The sequence below is a fragment of the Fringilla coelebs genome (assembly GCF_963513975.1).
Source record: "Fringilla coelebs genome assembly, chromosome: 12".
NCBI classification, from domain to species: domain Eukaryota; kingdom Metazoa; phylum Chordata; class Aves; order Passeriformes; family Fringillidae; genus Fringilla; species Fringilla coelebs.
Genome location: NC_140038.1, coordinates 2359926 through 2382058, shown reverse-complemented (window position 1 = coordinate 2382058; position 22133 = coordinate 2359926). Strand labels below are relative to the sequence as shown.

The following is a 22133-nucleotide window of genomic DNA, read 5'->3' as shown; positions in this document are numbered from 1 at the left end:
ATGCAGAAAGGGGAATTGCCCTATTGTCAGCTTTGGAGGAAAAGGCATCAGCCAAAAGAATTAAATTAGTGGCTCTGTACCCTTGGGAATCTTCCTGAGTTTCAGGCAAGAAACTATATACACAAAGAACATATATCCTGGAGCTACTGTTGATCTTCTTGATAATTACGTTACCATTCTTGTTGTTAAAAATATTTCTGTATCCTCTGTGAATGAAAAGGAAAAAAAAGGGTTTTAGGCAATCCTTGTATTTCCATACCATAAGCTTTTCCTGTATTATTTTTAAGTCAGAATGTACCTGTTTTGCTAAGGCTTGTGAGAGGAGAGCATCCCTGTCAGTGTTGATCTGCATGGAGTGCTGCTGTTCTGTGTCCAGCTCTGGGCTCCCCAGTACAGCTGCTCCAGCTGAGATGGACAGGGGACTGAGGACCCTCTCACGTCAGGAAAAGCTGAGAGAGCTGAGATCTGGAGCTGCAAAGGAGACAGAGGCCATGCCAGGAAAAGGGCCAGTGGGTACAGACAGAAACACAGACAGTTCTGGCTGAACACAGGGAAGCACTGGGACAGACTGCCCAGACAAGCTGTGCAATCTCCAGCTTTGGAGACACTCAAAAGCCATCTGGATGTGGCAGCCTGCTCCTGGTGCCCTTGCTGGGCAGGAGGCTGCACCAGTTCATCTCAGGAGTTCCTCAGTCACACTGTGATTCTTGGAATCACCAGCAGAAAAGATGCCTGTGAGCAGGGGTTTGAGTGGCATTTCAAGGAAGGAAAAACATTATAAAGTGTTCTTATCTATACTCACTATGCATCATGTAGGTGTGGGAACAGTAGGGTACATATACTGGAAGTCAGAGTTTTCATAACTATAACTAGATTTAGAATAAATGTATTATAAATTGTCTGCCAAAAACATTTCTCACAATTTCTTTTTAATTTTACTGTAGATTATTTGGGAGGATATTTTTGTAGTGTTCTCTTAAATGAATTTGTGCTGCTTCATTTTGCATTGCAAAGATGAATGCAGGCTACTAAAAACCAGCAGAAGACTCATCTATCCACTTTTTCTCATCGTATTATGCTGCCTTTTTATAAATCTGATTTCAATGCCCAGTTATTGTATTTTATTGATACAATGAAAATAACTTCAACTGGAAATCATAAAAGGGGAAAGGCATATCAGTAACAGAATTCCTTCAACTTCCAACTCTTTCTGCTTGTGTTTCTCACTGTCCATTGTTCTTTATCAGTTTGTCAAACTGTGGCAATTCAGTGAGTTGTGGTTTCAGTTTCTGACTGAATTTCCTTGTATCACGTTTCCTGTCATTTTGGTTTCAGCTTCACATGGTAGACCACATTCTCTGATAGACTGTTCTAACCTCTTGCAGTCCTTGGAAGCGATAATTCACGGAGGAACTGGTGCAGCACAGGGATTTATGCCTCAGTTACAATGTGTAACATTGTACATTTATTGTTGCAAAAACAGTTTGTTCAAGTGTGGCATAAATCTGAGACCCTCCAAGTACTTTATCAGTTGCCCCGAAGGCCCCTCCTTCCTTAGCTTCCCAGCCCCAGATTAAAGAACCCCCTTCTTTTTGAGTTAGAGCAGCTTTTTCTCCCTGTGTGGCAGGTCTGTAGGTTTTTGGTCTGCCTGGCTCTGTTCCCCAGCTGTCCATTAAAGGACTGCAGGACAAGAGAGCATGTGCAGGTCACTGATTTGCATCAGCACACGGCTACAGCCTCTGGAGCAAGGCTTGTAAATCAGTTCCCATCAGTGCATTCTGTGCTGCATTCTGTGTGGTCTCATCTTCAATGCTGCTGCTTCTTTTACTTCCAGCCATCTCAGCTACTTGGAAGGGCTGGCTGATGAGACCTGGCTCTTTCCAGGGCTTTATGTTGACTTGTCAATTCTCTGCTGCTCTCTGGAGTGGTGAATTCTTCTCTGTGTATTACACAAAGTCCTTCTCCAGCTGTTCCATTCAGCTCTGGCATCTGGACAGGAGCCTGTAGTTCTGATTGTGGTGAATAACCAGAAGTACAACTGAACAGAAGCTGTGCACTTGTGGTCTTGCTGCAGGCACAGGTTGTTCCATCCTGTACAACGAGGGTGTAGTCAGGTCATGCCATGGCTCCTGTGAACCCCTGGTGGGACTGACATCAGCACTCACTGCCTGCTTTCATTGCTCTAGTTAAGCCATTTGCTATTTTTTTTTTTTTTCTGACAGTGCAGAACAATGCTGAGCAATCTAGAATTTACTCTTTGAGATGGTCTTGAAGTGTAATGTACAAGTCTTTGAATGCATCCCTTTTACTTAGGAATAAATAGGATATATAAAAATGTTTCTCCCTTACAACATAAATCAAGTGACTGTTGCTGTGGGACCCAAACTGGGAAGATATTTATTCATATCTAAAGGCCACTTTAAAGCCTCTACTTATTTCTAATCAATGAGCCATTGCAAGCTTTTATCTCTTGTTTTCAGCACTCCTTCAGTGCAGAGTTCCTGTTTAAAAGGCAGCTCAGCCAGCTGTTGGCACTACATTTAATGATGCAGATGAATGTACACCAGGCCAAGGAAGGACTGCTCTGTGTTTGAACACACCCACTGGTGACCTTGGGTACAGTCTGACTCCCTCCCAAAGCTCAACAGTGAATTTAAATGATTGCTGCAGGGTGTAAGCTTATAAATGCCTTTTTTCAGATCTATTCAGGTAGAGCAGGAGGCTCTGTTTTAAGAGACATCCCAAACTATATCCAGCAAATTCCCACAGTGTCATCCTTGCTGACTCTAGGATGCTTCACCCTTGAGAAGTGGGAACAGACTCTGACCTACCTTTTGCCATGTAAAAGACCCAAAGTAGTAAAATGAAAGTTGTCATCAATCAAAAGTAGGCTGTGGGGACAGAACTGTGTTGTGGGCTTTTTTCTGAACACAGCACTTTTGGTTTTTGCTGGTTGATGGGCAGCTGAGTGATTTTAAAACTACGCTGTCAACAGGGGTAAGTCTTGTTCTGCCTTTATTGATTAATTTAATAGAAATTAAACCCCCATTTTCTTCTGCTGCTGTCACAACTGCTTCAGTAACCTCAAGGAGCTAACTGTGAAAAAGTCTTTCTTTTCAAACACATCAGTTTCCTGAACCTCACTGCACATTCTTGAATGCTAGTGCTTATACAAGGGACATGAGTAGCTGGTGGGCTTCAAATTTCTGCAAGGGCAGATCAGCAGTCTGGGTTTAGACTGGATTAAAATGATCCAGAATCACAGCCCTAATCACTGAATGTTGTACATGAAGCATAAACATATACCAGTACCTGTGGGGACAGAGCATCATCAGTTAATGAAATTTGCCATTAAATTTATCACCATATTCCCTCCCACTCTCATTTGTGGCAGGGAAGACACTGCCAATGTTTCATTTCCTACTTCCATGCAAAGTTAATAAGGAATCCTGCTGAAGAGAGCACATCCAGGAATGGGAGAATGTTTCTGCATGCATCCAGAAGAATCTTTTAAAGGAAATGCAGCTGTAGTAGTTATTGCAAAGACAATGAGGTTGGTCTTGGGCTTTTAAATATATATGATGGTCTTTGTATGATGATGGCTTTTCCAAATCTGTGTGTTCAGACAGCACCGCAAAACCTTACATTACCTCCCTGACAAGACAAATGTTTCTGTGTCTAGGACTGATTAAGAGGTTTGAAGTTGTTTTCAGACATGCTTTTTGTGAAGGGCATGCTGAGTAAAAGGACAAAAAGCATTTCCTCTAGGTCCCAACTGCTCTGATGTGTTCAGGTCACCTGAAGAACCTTCTGCTTCTCCAAAACAGGAGAAATATCAGAGCCTTTACCAGAGCTTTGGTTCTTCTCTATTTGTAGTTAGAAATGAATGTTATTGAGAGATGTGAGAGAACAGTCAGTAATGAGAGCAGTGTTTGGGAAGTGATTACTGATTTGTCACAGTGCACAACACTACAAGGTGTAGTGAAGTATTGCACACAGGCAGGAGGATTATGGGTGTAAATAACCCTGATGTCTACTGAGCTTTACATCATGTAGAGTAATTGATCACACAGGTATTGTTTCCTTGCCAGACAGTAAATATTCTCCCAATGCAACAAAAGTGATTCAACTGAACGGGAGTTTTGGTGGACCTCCAGCATAAAGGACTGTGTTCCTTATGACAGGTGGTTTTCTTGGGATCCTGTTAAGAGGCTGAAGCAGGTCTGTTATTTTTTGTACAAAATCCAGTATTTGATACTGGCAATCCAGTTGATTATAAAACAGTACACAGTGTCCCTGAAGAACCTTCCAGCATCAAGATCTTACAGAAGGAAAAGGTGTTACTGTCTTTGGTGGTTGTTCGATTGGTTGGGGTTCTTTGTTTATCATTTTGAAGGATAATGGATTAAGTGCAACATACTGTATGTTTGGTATAGGGAAATATTATGGCCCTTTTCATGGTCTTAAAGGCTAATCATGCCATGTGATAAGGCTATTACAAATTGCTGGATCCTTGCAGATAAAAGCATGTGGAACATGTGTTTTATTGCTGTAATTCAGTTTGCAGGAGTTAGATCAGAGCCACTTCCTACAGACTCATTTGGATGCCTTAGTGTGAAATCCACTCAGGTAGAAAGCTCTTACATCCAGAGATCTTTGACCAATTTGGTGAATTAACAGAGTTAGTTGGGAGAAGACAGGATATGAGAGCTGCCCTCAAATCTGCAGTTAGTTGCCTGCATGTTTCTGTGTCCAGCACCTGCCTTCCAGACAGTTCTGTCAGTCTAGTCTAGAGTTGGGAGCTGTATCATTCTTTCAGCTGCCAAAGGGTATGGTTGAACTTCAGAATAAATAGATTGCAATTTCTGTGGACAAGAAAGTGAATTCTGCCAGCAAGAAGTGACAGGGTTACTATGCACTGAAATGGCATGTTATAAAGAGACAAGTCTAATGTTAGATAAAATAAAGGAAATATTGGCAGTTAAAATAAGCAGGGATTGTCAGCTCCTGAATTTCTGAATGTTGTCCACAATGGTCAAGTTTTGCCAATAAGGAGTGCTTAATTTTCTTGAAAACTAGAACACCATTTCAGTATTCTAGCTTTTAAAAAAGTAGGTAACCCATAGATGGACACTGGACTTCAAACTTTTGTTTTCTCTGAAGTTTTTCTTTTTAAGTGCTTTTAAGTTGCTTTTTCTGTTGTATTTAGAAGCATCTTTTTAGCTGCTGTTTGCAACAGAGAAATCAATTGCTAGAGAGGGAAATGGCTATTGCATCTTGAATTACACAGTATTTATGAAATGTCAGGGTGAGCTGTGGTAAGCAGCTGAAATGTGCTGAGATAGTGGATATCCAATTTCTGGTATGGCACAAACTATTGCTGTGCAGGATGAGGACATCAGTTTCCTACAATGCAGAAAAAATGTGTTTCTGGGTTTCATTTTATGTGATCTTTGTGGCACACCATAATAATGATAAAACAGATGCCTGTAGATTATTTTACCCTAGTTTTTGAGTTTATTTACACACAGGAACCTGAAGTAGTTCAATTGGGTGCAGAGCTGCTGCAGGTAAAGCTGGGGAAATGAAGGGGTTGCTCATATTCTGCTGTTAAAACACCCGAATCTTTATATATAATTGTTAGTATGCCTAGTGAGCAAGCAGGATTCTTTGTTAAAAGGAAAGTAAGTCACAAGATACAGCTTTATAATGTATCCAAGTAGTACAAATGCCCCACTGAGAGATCAGAGTACACTGTGTTAGCACATAACAAAGGGGCACTTTCTGTCCTAAGCAGTTTATGAATTAGGTGTGAGACTTAACTTCCACACATGATAAGAATTGCATTTCATAGTGCATGCCTTGGTTCAGGCCTTCTGTACACATAGCTGGCAGTGCCTAAATGTTACATCCACACCGTGTGAAACTCTGCTCAGTTACAGACCTCGAGAAACACAGGACTGTTGGTAGCAGTTATGCTGGATGCTGCATCAAAACCCCCTTTTATTCAGAAAGATGGGAATTTGGTGTGCTAAAACCAATGATTGGAGCTTCAAGACAGATTTGTACATGATTGAATGGAATTGGGTGTTTGAAGTTGGTTACTGGCTGTTTGTTTCTGCTTGTTTCCAGGTTGCACGGCCGATACCATGAAATGGCACCGAACGTTGTGCCCATGGATTACACAAAGGACCCAGATGTTAAACTACCTATGCAGCTTATAATAAACATGCCTGAGCTGAAGGTATTCCTTTTGACTGCTTCCAAACTGTATCTTAACTTCTGTAGCTCGTCTGCCAGACTTTTTTCCAAAATTGATATCCAGAAGCACTGTGGCGTGCTAAGATCTTCCTCTTCCTGTTATTGTTCAAGGGCAAAACCAGCCTCAGAAACTGGAAAATATCAGGTGAATGTCTTTCTTGCAGAGATAGTTAGGGTAGATGTTAAAGGAAATCAATAGGAAATAAATTTAGCAATCTTTGCTTTTTGTGTATACCCCACGCATCCACAGGAATCTCTGTGTGAAGAACTGGTTAGAAATCTGAAGTTCTTATCTCAGTCTGTAGGAAATTTGCTATCAGTGTGCAGAATATTGCTAATAAAAAGTCAAGATTTTCTCCTTTTTTCTCAGCTACCTAAGCACAATAAGTATTATTTTTCTTAATTATCGGGAGTTTTCATTCTCATGGGAGCATTACATGGTAGGAAGTGGAGACACAGTCCATGTCCTGCAAATGAGAGGAGCAGTAGGTATAAGGCAATCAGTGCAAAAAAAAAAATAAAATATTGAGACATTATTTGTTTTTATGCTCAGTTCAACAATTTAATAATTTATGGTTTTAACAGGACCAATGTGGACTTTTAGCATTTATTTTTAACCACTTAATTGAATTATGTTGTGTTTTGTCATAGTCTATTTTTCATGTATGCTAGTCAATTGATGTCCATAAATTACTATAATGTGGAAACAATTATGTGCTCAATCTGATAGTTGGATGAAGCATTATTAAGCTTTTTAAGAACAATGCTATAAAAACCTTGTAATTGATGGCTTTCCACTTAATTTTAATGATCTAGAAATTCTTCCTTAGTATTGATTTTTTTTTTTTCAAATATCTGGTATTTTGCAAGCAGAAGCCATGCTTTAGACATTCAGTTGTAGAGGATGCTAAGTCAACATGGAGTGAAAAACATTTGAATTAGATTTCAAGTTGAAGGTCACAGGACTCTTTGTTCCTTTAATACCACACTTGCTGGATGTTTGATTCTGGGATGATATAATTTATTGAACAAGAAGCATGTTTTGTTAATGTATGTGTGTTAAAAAGTATTCGACCAGCATTTCATATAAATGGAAACATTAAACACATGCAAGCATTTAATTCAATAGAAAACCTTGGGAAAATTTTTATCCTTCAATTATTCTTCAGACTCTGATTTAGCAGATGCCTATGGACAGCTTTCTGAAGAAGCTGAGAGATAATTTAGAATTCTTTTTCACAGTAAGCATGGACTTCTGCAACAAAATATACTTAGGCTTTTTCTAATGGCACCAGTACTCCTTAGGGTTTATGTTATCATCTCTGAGATCTTGAAAGCACAACATGAATCCTTTGCCACAGTTCTTTTTAACTGCCAGACAGCTGTTTTGTGACAATCAAGGCTAAGCTTAGAAAAGGAAGTGAGAAATGATGACCACACAGAGTCTTTTTGGCTTCAGTGACAGAGGATTGAACAACTTAAGGAACAACTCACTCTATGAGAACTTTGGTGTTAGAAGGCCTGGTACTGAAGCTGACATACAAACCAGAGATTTGATCCAGGATTGTATTTAGATTGAGATACAGGAGCGTCTCATGCCAGCTCAGCAAACTTAGGTGGCAATGACAGACTTCCTAAGAGGCTTCCATGTAAGAATCATAATCATGTATAGATCATATATGGCTCTTAATGTATCTACTGGCACCACAAGGCTGTGAGGATTTTTCACCCTGCTTTAGAAGATGTTTCTAGGTAATGGAACTTGACTTTATGAAAGTAATGGAACAAACTCAGTGCTGAATTTTATACAAATTCTCTCTCAGGTCTCATCAGTCTGTGGAAGAACCTTAGAAATATTGGTTGCAAACAACTCATTTGATTTCAGGAATCCTGGGAGCTCACAGAGAAAAGTGCTTTCAATAGCTACTGAGCTTGTTTCCAGTAAAATCCCAGTAGGAGGAGATTAGGTGATATTCCATAACTCTTTCAAAGCATTGACACTAAAAGATGTTAAAATGCCTGGGATCTTTGTTAGAAACTGGGGTCCATCTTGCTCATGAAGCATCTTGTGGGCACCTATGCAGATGGGGGTGAGGGGGAGAGTATTTCCTCAAGAGTTTATTTTTGAAGCCACCTAGGTACTAACTTCAGCTCATACACTAAGAAAAAAATCTTTGACCTTTGCAACTTGACCAGACTGCCTAACAAATCGTGATGGTGTTTTCTTTCTTTGGTAAATTTTCATCAAGGTGAAGACAAAGACAACATTTACTTCTTAAAATAGAAATAAATGACCTAAATGTCTATTGAATTCTAATAAAATTAGTGCTAATTTCAATGCACCTGGCTTTTTTCATATACACATTACATTTCTAGTTACTGGCAATGTTGAGCTCAATGCCACTGCAGGTTCTGACAAACGGATAGAATCAATAATGCACTTTTCTAAATTAGATTCTGCTAATATAAAGAAAGATCTTTACCTCATGCATTAAAGCTTTGAGCCAGGTGTTTTGTGTTTCAAGGGAAAAAAAAATGCTGATGGTCATTCTCTTTAATTGATAATTAATTATTCACTAACTCCTGATTCTGAAAAGTTGAAAGTTGGGACAAGAAATAAATAAATAAAGAAGGGGAAGGTACTTTCAGTTGATTAGGGCTACCATTACACTGAAGTTAACAGAGCTACTTTATTCCATCAGTTTCATTGCAGTCTCTGTTCTCTAATTTTTGCAATCTTTGTTACACAGGCACCAGTCTAATAAATTAACTTTGGGGCATCTGGACACCTGTGAGATGGCAGTAATTAATATAGCAAAACTGTAGCCATGATATGGACTGCTCAGTGTGGGACCATAGAGAAAGCAAGAGTGATATTTTTTTAATTAAAATAGATTTTGGTGACATTATCACTGTCATTGCCGCAGAGCTGCAGGTGGGAATGTAACCGGGTGTCAGAGGCCCCCGTGGTGTCCCTGGCAGTGCTGGGTGTCCATGCCCACATCCCAGATTGCCTCTTTCCTAGATTGTGGGCTCTCTGTGGGCACTGCAGAGCAGAGAAATCCTTCTCTCCAGAGCTGGGCAGCAAAGGGCTGCTGGAGGGGAACCACTTTTGTTTCACTCACTTTCCAGTCTGTTGCTTCCTGCGTTTCGGCTCACACAGGAACTTCACTGATCCTTGCAGGCCTTGTCATAAGCTGCACTGGGGAGGTAGGTAGTTCATAAATCCCCTGCTGAAATAGGATGGGCAGCAGGCACAGGAATCAGCCAGGAGCCAGCAAGGACACACAGGGAATGGCGACTCCAGCTCACGTTTCAGAACCAATGTCAGCACCCTATTTGCAGTAAGTTTAAAAGTGCATGCAAGCGAGTCGCTTCAAAATAAAAATACTTTCCACAATATTAAAAGGATGAGGTTTTAGATGGGATTTCAGTGATTCTTCAGGTTCAGAGCTTTCTGTGCATTGGGCAATGACACCTGGGCTTTCCCTCTAAAGGGCAATGGGTAATGCCAGAGCAGGGGGGTTTTCCCAAGCCCCAGCCCTGCTCTGGCCGATTTTTGCCTCCAGCTCATCTCAACGTCCTTGCTGCATTCTGTTAGTTGTTCCTAGTTATGATGGGATGTTTTACTCCCTTCAGAGGAGCAAAACTTTACTCCAACCACTCCCCTTGCTTCTCTGAAGTCTCATTATCAAGCGTCACAGGGGAGGGCTGTTTTCTCTGCCTCAAACCCCATCCTGCAGCTCCCCTGCAGCCGTGTCTGTGCCCTTCCCTGCCACTGCTAGGAATCAGTTCTTGCCACAATGCCTTCTCTTCCCATGAGGTGCTGCTAGGTTCTGTAATGTTTAAGCAATTCTGTATACAGCTTGAATCTTTGGGTTTTTTGTTGTTGTGACTCCAGTAAAGAGTCATTGTTGAACTTCGTATGCTTCTGCTTTCTGACAGAACAAAATGGTCTTTTCCATTAAGACATAAATGCACCAGTTTGGCTCTGTCTTAGCCCTGGTTTCTACAGGAATTTCTTAAATAGTACCCTGCAGGCACTGCAGAGGAGTTTGATGACATTAATATAATCATAGACACATAAAACCCAAGCTATTGATTTTGAGGAAGAAGAAAATTAAGGAAAAAACCCTGCAAAGAAACTTGCTTTTTTCTGCTCCAGGGACTATTTGCTGTTGCACTTATTATGCTTCCCTTCTGAAGCACCAGTCTTTCCTATGGACCTTTGGTAATGAACAATTTAGCTGCTTTTATATTAATGTTTGTCTGATGGCAATTTTTTCCCTCTGTTTTGGAATAACTCCTGAAATTTGAGAAAGGCTAATTTTTACCATTGCTGAAAAAGCCCTGATTAAAGCATCCAAAAGGATTCTGACTTGCAATAGTCTGCAAATGGACTGCTTTGTGCTTTTAAATATATTCTCTAAAGTCAGTGGGGATTTATATTCAAATACAAAAGTCATCATTGTGTTTCTGTGGATATAAAAATTAAGCAGCATTTTGTTTTGACTCTCTGGCATCTCCAGACCTATCTTTGAACTTCACTTGCAACCTCTTATCTCCAAAATGCAGTCAGCCTGTGGGAATAGGATTGGATGCTTGAAATTAATTCTTCCAACTACAAAGCAGATGGGGCAAAAGGCCACCAGAGTACTTTTCTAGAGTCTGGGATGGAAACTAGAGGACAGAAGACTCTAACAGGTGACTTAGCTGCAATGCCAGGAGTAAACCCTCAAATAGTTTGTTAGAAAACTAATGGTTGTGTTTTATTGTAAACTGTTAAAGGTCTGAATGTTGGTATAGGTGCTGTGTGAGACTTTAAAATGCACAGAAACACAATTATCTGAGTACAAGAAGCGTTCCTTGCAAAGATGGATTGCACATTTAGAATTCTCTTGAGCCACTAGAGCAGCACCATCAATCTGCAAAACAGCAGAGTTGGTTTTCGGTTGTAGTGATTCTTTATTGTTCCTGTCTCCCCTCTCATTTTTAGCATGAGACTACAGAAAAAGCTTTTTAAGACAAGTGTAAGTTTCTAGTTTTAAAAGGAATCTTTTTTCCAACAATTAGTGCTTATGGGAAAGCAATCTAGGAAAAAACAATATAATTTTCCCTTTTACTCCCTTCCCCCATGGCTCCTCCTTTAAATATGATGGAACCCTAATCTGTGCTCTTTAGAGTAGAGGTAATGAAATTACAGAAAGGATGTGAAAAGTATCTGTGAAGGTAAGCTAATACTTTCCATTGTGTAAGCCACAGATATACTGCCTGAAGACACATAATATGAGAAAGTTAAAGGAAAGAAATCAATATGAGGAAAGATTTTATTTTTCATTTTGGTTTTAGAGATCCATTTGGCAAAGAGTTACTTAAGAAGTATGCTTAGGTTCATTTAATTCTTTCTTAATTCATCTGGATTTTCAAGACCTCTGACATGCCAAGTAAATAACTCATCTTATGCAACTGCAATATGCTTATTGAGTCAGTGAGATCCTGGCCCAGCCTTTCTGAAGCACAAAGTCCTGGGTTTGATATTCACTGCTGATAGGGATATTTGCATCTGTCTGCTCCTGGTTTGTTACCCAATGCTGCCTCTAAGATGTCAGTTTACTACTGTTACCATGACACTTACTTCTCGTCACGTTTGTTCCAAAGCTATACAGTATCTTAGAAATGAAAAATAAATTTCTAACATGTTTTGATGCCCATTCTAATGTTTGGCATTCTCAATTATTAAACATATAATGCACTATTTTTTGGTGTGCTTTTAGGAAGAAAGGGGGCCTTTTCATACATTTCAGCCCAAATGAATCTTCCTTTGGCTTATTTATAAAGTGGCAGTTTGAAACAATAGAAGCAATTGTCCCTCCCTGCATGTCTGTGTGTGCATATCCCACAAACAGGTATATGTGTATAACCACAGGTAAATCCTACAAACAGGTAAATGTGTATTCCAGGAATATTTCTAGGGACATTTCCAGGCATTTGAGTGAGATACTTTAAGCTGAGCAGTACCCACAGATGCACACCTGCTGTACCTACACATCATTCATGAGACATGAGTGATCACTACGTATCCTTTTACAGTGAGGTTCTCTCAGCCATCTGCCTGTGTCTGGGGTGTTATTTTTCATTCTCATGCCCTGGAGAGATGTGACCCTTTTGCTTTTTGAGGCTGCTTTTTATTTTCAGGAATCCCTCTTTTCTATTCTATTTAATTTGGTTTTGTCTTCATCTAACAGTGAACTCATTAATCTCCTACCCTTAAATCTGTAGGCCTGTTCCCAATTGTGGATTCCTTCAGTCATCCAACCCTGCAGGAGAATTTGTATTTAGTATTGACTGCTTCAATGGGCTGTCATTTGAGCCTAAGGCTCTGTGGTCCCTACTTCATCTGTCCATAAAAACAGCCTTGCTCCTGGTCATTACTTTTTTAGTCACCACAGTTATGCCAAAAATGCCTTCTATCAATGCTCTATGTGTGAATTATCAAGAAAGAATTCAAGTAAATTGAAAAACAACATTTTCTGGTTATTTGTCTCTCAAATATAGCTAGTTTTTGAAATTTCATTTAAAATAATAGGATGGTTTATGAATACCTGTTAGGTAATTAAATTTACAGGAAAAAAAAAGAAATTAAATGGAGATATGATTGAACTTCTGAGCTTTCACAGTACTGCTTCTTTAAAAGCCAAACAAAATGCTGCATGCATATTAAAAATAGTGAACCTGATCTGCCACCACCACAGCTGTATATATTTATGGGTCAGTATGTTAATCAGGATCTTGGCTTCAGATAAGATCTGTTGCACAGCTTTGATGAGATGCTGCTCACAGCCCATGTTTGTGTTCTGTTCATATTCAACTGAATTGAATTGATTTTCCAAGTTTTATTGATACAGCTACAAATTAGTGTTGGGGTTTTGTACAGCTCTGAGGAAGACAATGGGTTTTTACTGTAAAAACATTTGTTTTGGATTTCATAGTGATACAGCCGTTTTTCTTATGCTTGCTTGTGTGTTTATGGTTTTAGAATATTGTCTAATTCTAAGGTGCTGGAAATGATTTCAGAATCATCTCCAGTGGTGATTACATTTCATTTAAATCTCTGGAACTTTTAGTCAACCCAACCACAGGTTGGACATTGACATGTGTCAGTGAAAATAAAAGGCCAGAAGTGGTACTATGCAGCAGCAAGGACTGCTGAAACTTCTTGCTAAAGCATACAAATGTAAGTTTTTTTTGATGCATTTTTGGGGGAAAAAAAAGAAAAAAAAAATCTTTAAAGAGCCAACTATGCAATTAAATTTTCATTATCAGGGAGTCTGCAGGTTTTTTCATCTTCCAAATACCAGTCTATGTATGTCTTTCACAGGAGAATCCCTTCAAAGAAAGGATTGTGGAGTCTTTCTCAGAAGATGGAGAGGGGAGCCTGAGCTTCAATGACTTTGTGGATATGTTCTCCGTGCTCAGTGAAATGGCTCCCCGAGAGCTGAAAGCAATCTATGCCTTTAAGATTTATGGTACTGCGGGGAGGGGCTCTGGTGTGCTTTTTGTGTTTGGAGGAAATGAGTGGTACACTTTGTGATCTCTGGTTCTCCTATTGTTTAGATTTTAACACAGATAACTTCATTTGTAAAGCAGACTTGGAAAAAACCCTCAATAAGCTGACCCGGGAGGAGCTGACAGCGGAGGAGATCACCCTGGTTTGTGAGAAGGTGATAGAAGAAGCTGACATGGATGGTGATGGGAAATTAGGATTTGCAGATTTTGAAAACATGATTTCCAAGGCACCAGACTTTCTCAGGTATTATTTTAAGAAAAACAGAGTCTCTTGCATGCTTGCAGGGATGTTTTAGGATATCACTGTGCAGTCTAACACAAGAAGTGTCAGACGTAAGTATTTTACTAGAGAACTGACCAGGGGATGACTCCTTACCTGACTCAGTTTACTTTTCCAGGGCATATTCCAGTTCTCTACTAATTTAAGACTAAGAGCTCAATGACTTTTAATTATCACCTTTCCTGCTCTTCCACCCATCTTGGTGCAGTTCAGGGAAATATTTTGATCCATTATGAGCTCAAATTCAGCCTATAGCAAGGATTAAGCCTATAGCAAGGATGCCAGCTGTCTGCATAGGAATGTGTGTAAATATTGCATACATGCTACAAATACATATAGAAAGACATTGATCTCTTTGCTGTGAAAGTGTTTTTTGAAGAACTGTAAAGAGTCCTGCAGAACACAAAATAGTATTTCTTTCATGAATGAAACTTCTGAGGAAAGAGGTTAAAAGCGATTCAACAATAAAGCAGGAGCAGTGATTCCAGTGAACCTTGAGAAACATCAGCTTCTAGAGAGGAGACATTCCATGTGAATGTCTTTTATACATTTCAGCTATTCCTTGACTAATCGAGTGTATCAACAGAAACCCCTTTAGAACAAGATCTGTATCATCATTATGGTGAGGCTCAGCTCAGTAGGTATTCTAATATTTTGTTTACAGATACTTCCAGCTAAGAAAATATCTTCTTTATACTGCTGTGCTTGTAGAAGCTGCTGGGATCAGGTAGGGCTTCCTTTAATCAATCAAAAGGCTGTACTGCTCCTACAAAGCTGGTAGAGAACAGTGATCAAATGTGAAGAATTGAAGACAGATCTGAAGATTCAGTAGAAGCTGCAGTTACAGAAGTTTCCTGTGCCATGACTGACTTTACTGCTGTGCTGTGGAGGCTTGCAAACTGCTGACTGAGAATTCCAAGCTGAGGATGCTGTGCAGTCCAGTCATTTCCTGAGAAAATTGCAGAGAGGAATGTTTGCCAGTGTAGCCATTGGAAGGACTGTCACAATTATTTTTCTTTTCCAGTTAGGTGATGTTTTGGGGAGATGAGGAAATGAGTGAAAATCACTGAGTGCTGGGTATTCCGCAGGGCAAGATGACGAGTAAAAAGTGGGATGAAGTGAGGTGTGTATTATAGATTAGGTAAGAGAAATTGGAGAGTACCAATAAAATCAAAGGACCAGGCTAACAAGTATTGAAAGACTGAGTGTCCAGTCGCTCAGTTTCAACACGTCTTCTTGGCTCCGTGTCTGTGACAAGACATCTCCTTCAGGTTTAAGATGGCAATGTGCTTATTTAAGGTAGTGTTGGTCATCCCTGGCTTCCAGAGGAATCGTAACTTGCCCCTCCAGTCAGGTTCAGGAGTTTAGCTGGGCAATAGGATTCATCTCTGAAGTCCTCAAGCCTAAGAGCTCCTGGTGATATATAGAAGGGTCTCCTTCCACCTCCCAACCAGAACACTGGTTTAGAGCCTCTGACCAGGCAGTTGCTATCTAAAAGCAGTTTCTGTGAGGATAACAGTACAAAGAAAACAATTTCTGAGCTGGAAATATATGTAAAGAAAATATTGGAATCCTCTGAAGAATCCTCTGAAGAATACCTCTGACCAGGCACTTTCTATATAAAAGCAGACTTCTGTGGGGATAACAGTACAAAGAAAACAATTTCTGAGCTGGAAATATATGTAAAGAAAATATTAGAATCCTCTGACAAACCTGATGTTTCTTATGGTTCAGCAACATGTGTCTTTGAAGCTATATTGGAAAATGAGAGTGTAATGGAAAAAAGCCTCAGAGCTGAGAATGTGTAGGTTCTCTAGTTTGGATTCTGTTTTAATTTTAACAGCTGCAGGAAAAGAAAGTGACAGGGTCATGAGACTACTTTTGTCCAAACCAATTTACATGCAAGATTTGATACCTCTGCCTTACTGTGGTTTACTGTTCATTTTGTCTGTAAAGGTATTTTATTTTTTTTGGACATTGTTAGTTCTATTTTTCCTGTATGCACTGCATCGCAGACTGGCATACTTGTTAATACTGAACTTTGTGTTCTGAGGAACTTATTCTAATTTTTTTAATACTGTGTAAATACTGCATTCTAAAGAGAGATTTGACTTTTGGAATGGGATTCATTGAAGTTTAATGCCACAATAGGTTCACCAAAGTCTGACTGGGACTGAACCTAAACAAGCACGCTCCACCAGGAGCAAGGGCCTGCCAGCATGTGACAGACTTTGTGACATGGGACAAGAATGCAATTCCTGTAGCTGATCTCTCACCACAAAAAGTCCAGTTCTTTGTGCCATAACAGTCTTGGAAGCATTACCTATTCATTTACTGAAACAATGCTTTCTTAGATCTTTGTGAATTAATCTCCAGCTCTGTCTCTAGCCTCTCATTTTCTTCTGAGTTTTCAGCTGTAATGGTTGTCTTAAATGATAGCCTTGGGCTGTGTGCAGCCAAAGGGCAGGCAGGGCTGTGCAGCTTCACTGGGTCATCTACTACAGAGCATGCAAAGCACAGGAAGTGTCTGAATAGCAGATCACCAAACCTAAATGCCAGTGGAAAACTGAACTAGCTTCTTACTATTGCAAAAAGACATAATAACATGCTTTCATCTAAAATAAATTGGCCATTTGAAATCTTAAGCAGATGTGTGAAAGAAATACCAACCCATCAATGTCCAGAGGCAGTCACAATTTCATTTGGTTTTGCTTATCTCCACTTTTTGTGCCCAGTTGAATGCATTCCAGAATTTAAATTCAAGGAAGCCCAAGAGTCCAGTGATTTACACTTCCAGCTGCTCAGCAACTGTGAAAATGGAACACCTAGGAAGGAAAGCAATAGCCACATTGAAAATTATTGCCAGTGAGCAATTGCAGGTGCTGGCTAACTGCAGTTTTAGGGATTTTGCTGTGAAGCCACGGGCAGTCAGTATTTCTGAACATCTGACCCCAGAATACCATCCTGGCATGTGGTATGAGAGCCTTGTGAAAATGCTGAATAACTCGCAAGGCCCCAGATGCTTTTTATCTGTATCTCTGTTGTTTTCCTTTTGTCCCCACCAAAGCCACCTCTTCGTACCATAAAAGAGGGAAATGCAGGATTCCAGGCAGTTAGGTTTTATCCCTGTCATTCCTCGAGTAGGTGATCTGTACAAAGCCAGAGAACACTTTTTTCTCTCTGCTCTCTGATGTGGGACCAGCGCTCACCTGACTTGTGACAAATGTTGAGAACTCTCATTCAGCTGCAAATGATCAGCAGCAGCAGCATGAGATGTGAAGTTACTGAGGAGGAATGTCTTCTTAACTCTGTGGAAAACCTTTGAAGGCCAGATTCTAATAGCAATATGCACTCAGGTTATGAAGCACATGTCGGGGTTTTTTTAAGCTGTCACATTATCACACCTACTTAACTTTGAGACCACGATCCAGGCTTTGACCTGCTATGAGCTGAAGTTCATCCACTCTAGATTGACTTATTTTCCTTATCTCATCACTCCTTTCTCAAACCTTTACTTAATGACCCTGTGTAGGTTTAATCTCCTACAGATCGCCTTTGCCAGCTTTGTGCTGCTGTCAGGCAAATGAAGATGCAGTGAAGTCTGTTGCTTGATTTGCACTGCTGTCGTTGAGGAATTTTTTCCAGACCAGAAGAAAACACTGTTAATCATTAACCAGGGAACATCTATGCAGTTGGCTGTTATCCCAGAAGCTGAACTAAGCTGTAAGTGATAACGACAGTTACTAGTTCAGAAAATTGGATCCCAATAGTTTTATTTCACTCAAAATTGTTATCATTAAGAAACTGCTTGTAGTTTAATGGAAGCATTGGCAGACTGAGCTGGCACTAGCTAAGTGTTCTGTTCTACAAGACTGGTTACGTTTTCCACAGGAAATTGTTTTATAAATCATCCTGGAAGTTTCAGCTTATTTGAATGCCTGAGGGTGAAGCCTGATGTAACAATAGGCAATGGGGTTTGAGAGGAATATGGCATTAGCAATACCTGGGAACTGCCAGAACCAGACAGGGAAACAGCACATTAAACATTGGAAATGCAGTATTTCTGAAACTGCTGTGGGCCTTTGCCTAGCCACTGGGTGATTTTGTGACCCCAATCCTACCAAATGCTGAAGTAAAGGAAGCTCCCTTAGAGGAAATGTGTCTCTCATAAGACTGTCCCAACATCAGGATTAATTGGTTCTTAAGGACTAATATTAGAGCTAGTGACTAACTGGCAAGAGATGCTTAGCAAAGAAACAGTGGAAGGGAATAATTTTTGTCAGTATTTTTTCAGAGTATTTTAGGTGCTCCTTAGCTGAATCTTCAAAGGCCAAAATGGCACTCTGATAAAACCAGAAATTCTTCTAATAAATTGATTTCCAGTTAGGTGGATTTGGGTGGATTTTTTTGGGCAATCATGCCTCAAATGTTTTCACATACAATGTGATGGATTTTTAGCTCCTAGATATTACCTGCATGGGAGTTAATTTTTTAACACCTTGGGTTTATATAGTCTCTAGACAGTTCTTGAATTGTGAACAAGATATTTATAATTCTTTTATTTAAAAAACCTTAGTGCCAGTAAACTATTTGAAACACTTTCTATTTTGTCTCACAGTGCTTAGGCTGCTATACAGCATATCTTTTACTGTCACCCAGATTGAATAAACTCCTAGAGACAAGGTTCCTAGGGACCATGGTGAATATGAAATTTTATCTCCTCCAAATACATGCCACAAGCTTCCTTTAGCGAATTTCTGATTCAAATCTAATAGCCATAATTTAGTTGGAGTATTCTTTTGGTAAAACAAATTCCAAAGAGGGGGCATCTAGAAAGTCTGCAGCCTCTCAAATGTTCCAAAAAGGTTTTCTTTCAGTGTAGGCAACAAACTTAGAGAATTTACATACAAAAATACATAATAATCTCTTCTCCTTTCAGTCAGTCAAGAAAAACAGTTGATACTGTCATGACATTGAACAGATTGCTACCCACAGAGAGTGAGGTTTCAGCATACCATCTGTAAATTGTCTCTCCCTGCCCTGCTGAGATGCTCATGAGCTCTTCTGAAGCCTGCTAGCAGCTGTAAGCCATGTTGCTTGCCTGTAGTAAAGAGCAAATAGAGGGTAACAACCAGAATCTCTTTGGCCCAACAAGAAAAACAACTTTATCGGCCTAATTTGTCCTGGTTAGGACCCAATTACTGTGCCATAGCAAAAGTACCATCAGGAAACACGTAGCTCTGCTCTGATGCCTTAGGTTTTAGCTTTTATATTTTTCAGATTCTGTACTGCTTTGGTGTGTAGTTCTGAGCTTCATAATATGGGATGGTAAGCTGTCATCACAGAGTAGGGAGACAAAACAATTTCTTCTCTAGGCTGGGGCCAAGGACAACCAATCCAAATTTCAGGCCCAAGAGCATAAACAACGTGGACTGAAGAGAGAAAAACAAGAAAGATGGGACTTCATAATGTAAAGCTATAACTGGACAATTAACTCCAATGTGCAAATGGAACAGAACTTATTAAAGTGAGAGACCTCATGACCCGTTGTCCATTTTGGTTCATCTTGGGTGTAGCCCTGGCTGGGCTTTTGTACTGCTCAAGGTGGATCTACTGAGGTCTTTTAGTAAATCCCTACTTTATTCTTCAGCTCCATCTGGCCAGGTCTGCTGTGGTACAGGATTTCTTTGGCCCCACCAGCTCCCGACACCGCCGGGGGGGACCGGCAGCGAATCTGGGCTTTGGAATCTGGGCTGAGGCTGTAAAGGAACAGGGAGAGGTCTTCTGTATGTTTTCCAAGGAAGTTTATTCCCTGGAAGGTCAAGGACAGAAAGACACTGACTCCAAGGCATACATCAACACCGGGGGAGGTCCCGGGGAGGATACGATCTTTAACCAACTGGGAGAAACTGGGGATGGAACACAAGGCGGGGAATACAATGTTTAAACTAATAGGGGACTACAGGGGAGGAGAATAACTTAAGCAAACCAATGGGGTTTTGAAGGATGCAACATTGATAGGGAAGATTCTAGAGAAAGGGGCAGGCTTGGGGAGGGATTGACATTCAATGGGAGGAGGAACAGGGAACAAAAGGGCAGGACTTTGGGGAGATGGACAACTAGGGCAAAAAGCAACAATACAGGGGGGAAAGGAACAATCCGTTCCTAATAAAATATGCTATAGCAGCACAAAATAAGGGAAGGTTCTAAAACTGACTACTAGGACTGAATTACAATCAAAACCACACTCCTTAACGTAGGTCAGCCTGCACAAGGCATCAGCTCTACAGCCAGTAAATTGGGCAATTTAGACTTGATTTAATCCAGTATTGAGCTTGGCCCCTGAGCTAACATTTTTAGAAGATGGAATTTTCTCCCATGAGATTTAAATCTTCTTGAAGCATGAAAGAAGAAAGTAATTTTTTTTTTCACATAGCACCTTCCTTTTTGTGCTTAAAGGAAAATTTTTTGCATAGTGACAAATGTGTTTGTATGTCTTAATCTTTTTCTTTCTTTTGCAGTACTTTCCACATAAGAATCTGAAGATGTTTCTGCCACTCCAACCTTTCTGAATCTCAGGCACTCCAGGGATTTTTGTCCTCTAATGAGGACTTCCTAGAACTCATCAGAAAGTACTGAAAGAATTCTGGTCCACAAAGAGACAGAAGCATCATGTGATCTACAGGATATTTGGAACAGTCACATTTTTATCTTCCCTGCTGGCCAGGCACTCTGGCGAAGATGGTTGGTTGCTAGATTGTGGTATTTCTTTTTCCCCCCCTTTTTTTTAACAGTCAGAATCAGAATATTATTAAAGGTATTTCCACAGAGTTTTTATATTTATGAATATTTAATACTGCTCTTAATAATGAAAAAAAAAAAAAAACAAAAAACTGAGATATTAGCTTTGGTGTGTTTTCCAAGAGCATTTGAAAGAAAGCACGGGCCTTAAATAAGGAGATGCCTCTATCACTGTGTTGTACAGCTGGGATCTTGCATGGAGAATAGCTGAGGTGAAAGAACTGCAGTCAAGATCAAGCTCCCAGTGTTGAAGACAGCCACAGCCCAGGTTTGCCTTTCAGCCACTAAAATGGCAACTGCTGGGTTTGGTGCTTACCTTCAACCAATATTTTATGGATTGTTGTGTCCTTATAAAACTTGAAATATTTGCCTTTTGTATATGATAACTGTGTACATGATTAATTTCTTCCCAAGATAAATGCTAAAACTGTGTCCTTATTCTCAAAGGGGCTCCTGCATTGTACTCATTCTGTGGGCTGATAATGTTCTTGAACAGAGGAACATGGTCATCTGTAACTCATGAAGAAGTTGAAGAAGCACAGAACTACTATTAAGGACATGAAAAGATATTTTCTTTTGAAACAAGCTATGCAATCTCTCCCATAAAATGCATGAGTGCAGTTATATCTTTTTCTTTCCTCTCCAGCTGGAAATCAGCTAGATTGTTTTTTTCTCTTTTTTTAAAAATAATTTTTACTTCCAGTATTGTTTAGGTACTGCGACCTGAAGACAATCATATATGTATTATTGTTCTAACAGTCAATAGAAGGGCTCTGTCACTTACATGGCTTCTGTATCAAGGTCATCACAATTAAAACTTTTGAAGCATTCTGTTGTGCTTTGAGAATTTTTAGGCTGACCACATACTAATTTTCTTTCTGATCATTATTCCAATTACTATAAAGTTAAATCTTTCAAAGGATGAAATGTGTTATATATAAAGCTGTTAAAGTAGAGAACCTAACCTGTTTGTCATTTCTGTAGGGATGGTGATGCCTGTCTACCTCAGAAACTCTTCTGTGTGGTGAGCTTGCAGGGTAGCTTGCTGTTCAGATTTACACACTATGAATAAAGAACTGTTTCTCTAGCAGTATGTGTGTACATTGAAAGTTTCAGTGGAAATTTTGGATATTCAAAGTATATGGGACAGACATGTCTAAGATTGCACAGTGAAAATGACAGTCATTTTTACACTTATTTGTAATATATATCATACAGCTATCCT

At 39.8% G+C, this 22133-nt stretch overlaps 1 protein-coding gene across 3 annotated transcripts in view; it reads left to right on the top strand.

Annotated features, from left to right (window-relative positions):
• Positions 1-20743, top strand: part of LOC311158484 (calcium and integrin-binding family member 2-like) — a gene marked incomplete at its 5' end in the record, with an annotated part of 86836 nt that extends 66093 nt beyond the window's left edge. For 2 of the 3 annotated variants that reach the window (XM_084213898.1, XM_084213899.1), the window contains 4 exons: positions 6133-6244; positions 13640-13787; positions 13876-14071; positions 20629-20743. In XM_084213898.1, the coding sequence (XP_084070024.1) occupies positions 6133-6244; positions 13640-13787; positions 13876-14071; positions 20629-20650 (478 nt within the window). In that variant the 3' untranslated portion in view covers positions 20651-20743. The remainder of the gene's footprint in view (positions 1-6132; positions 6245-13639; positions 13788-13875; positions 14072-20628) is intronic. The other variant, XM_084213900.1, reaches the window with a different exon arrangement.
• Positions 20744-22133: the final 1390 nt, after the last annotated feature.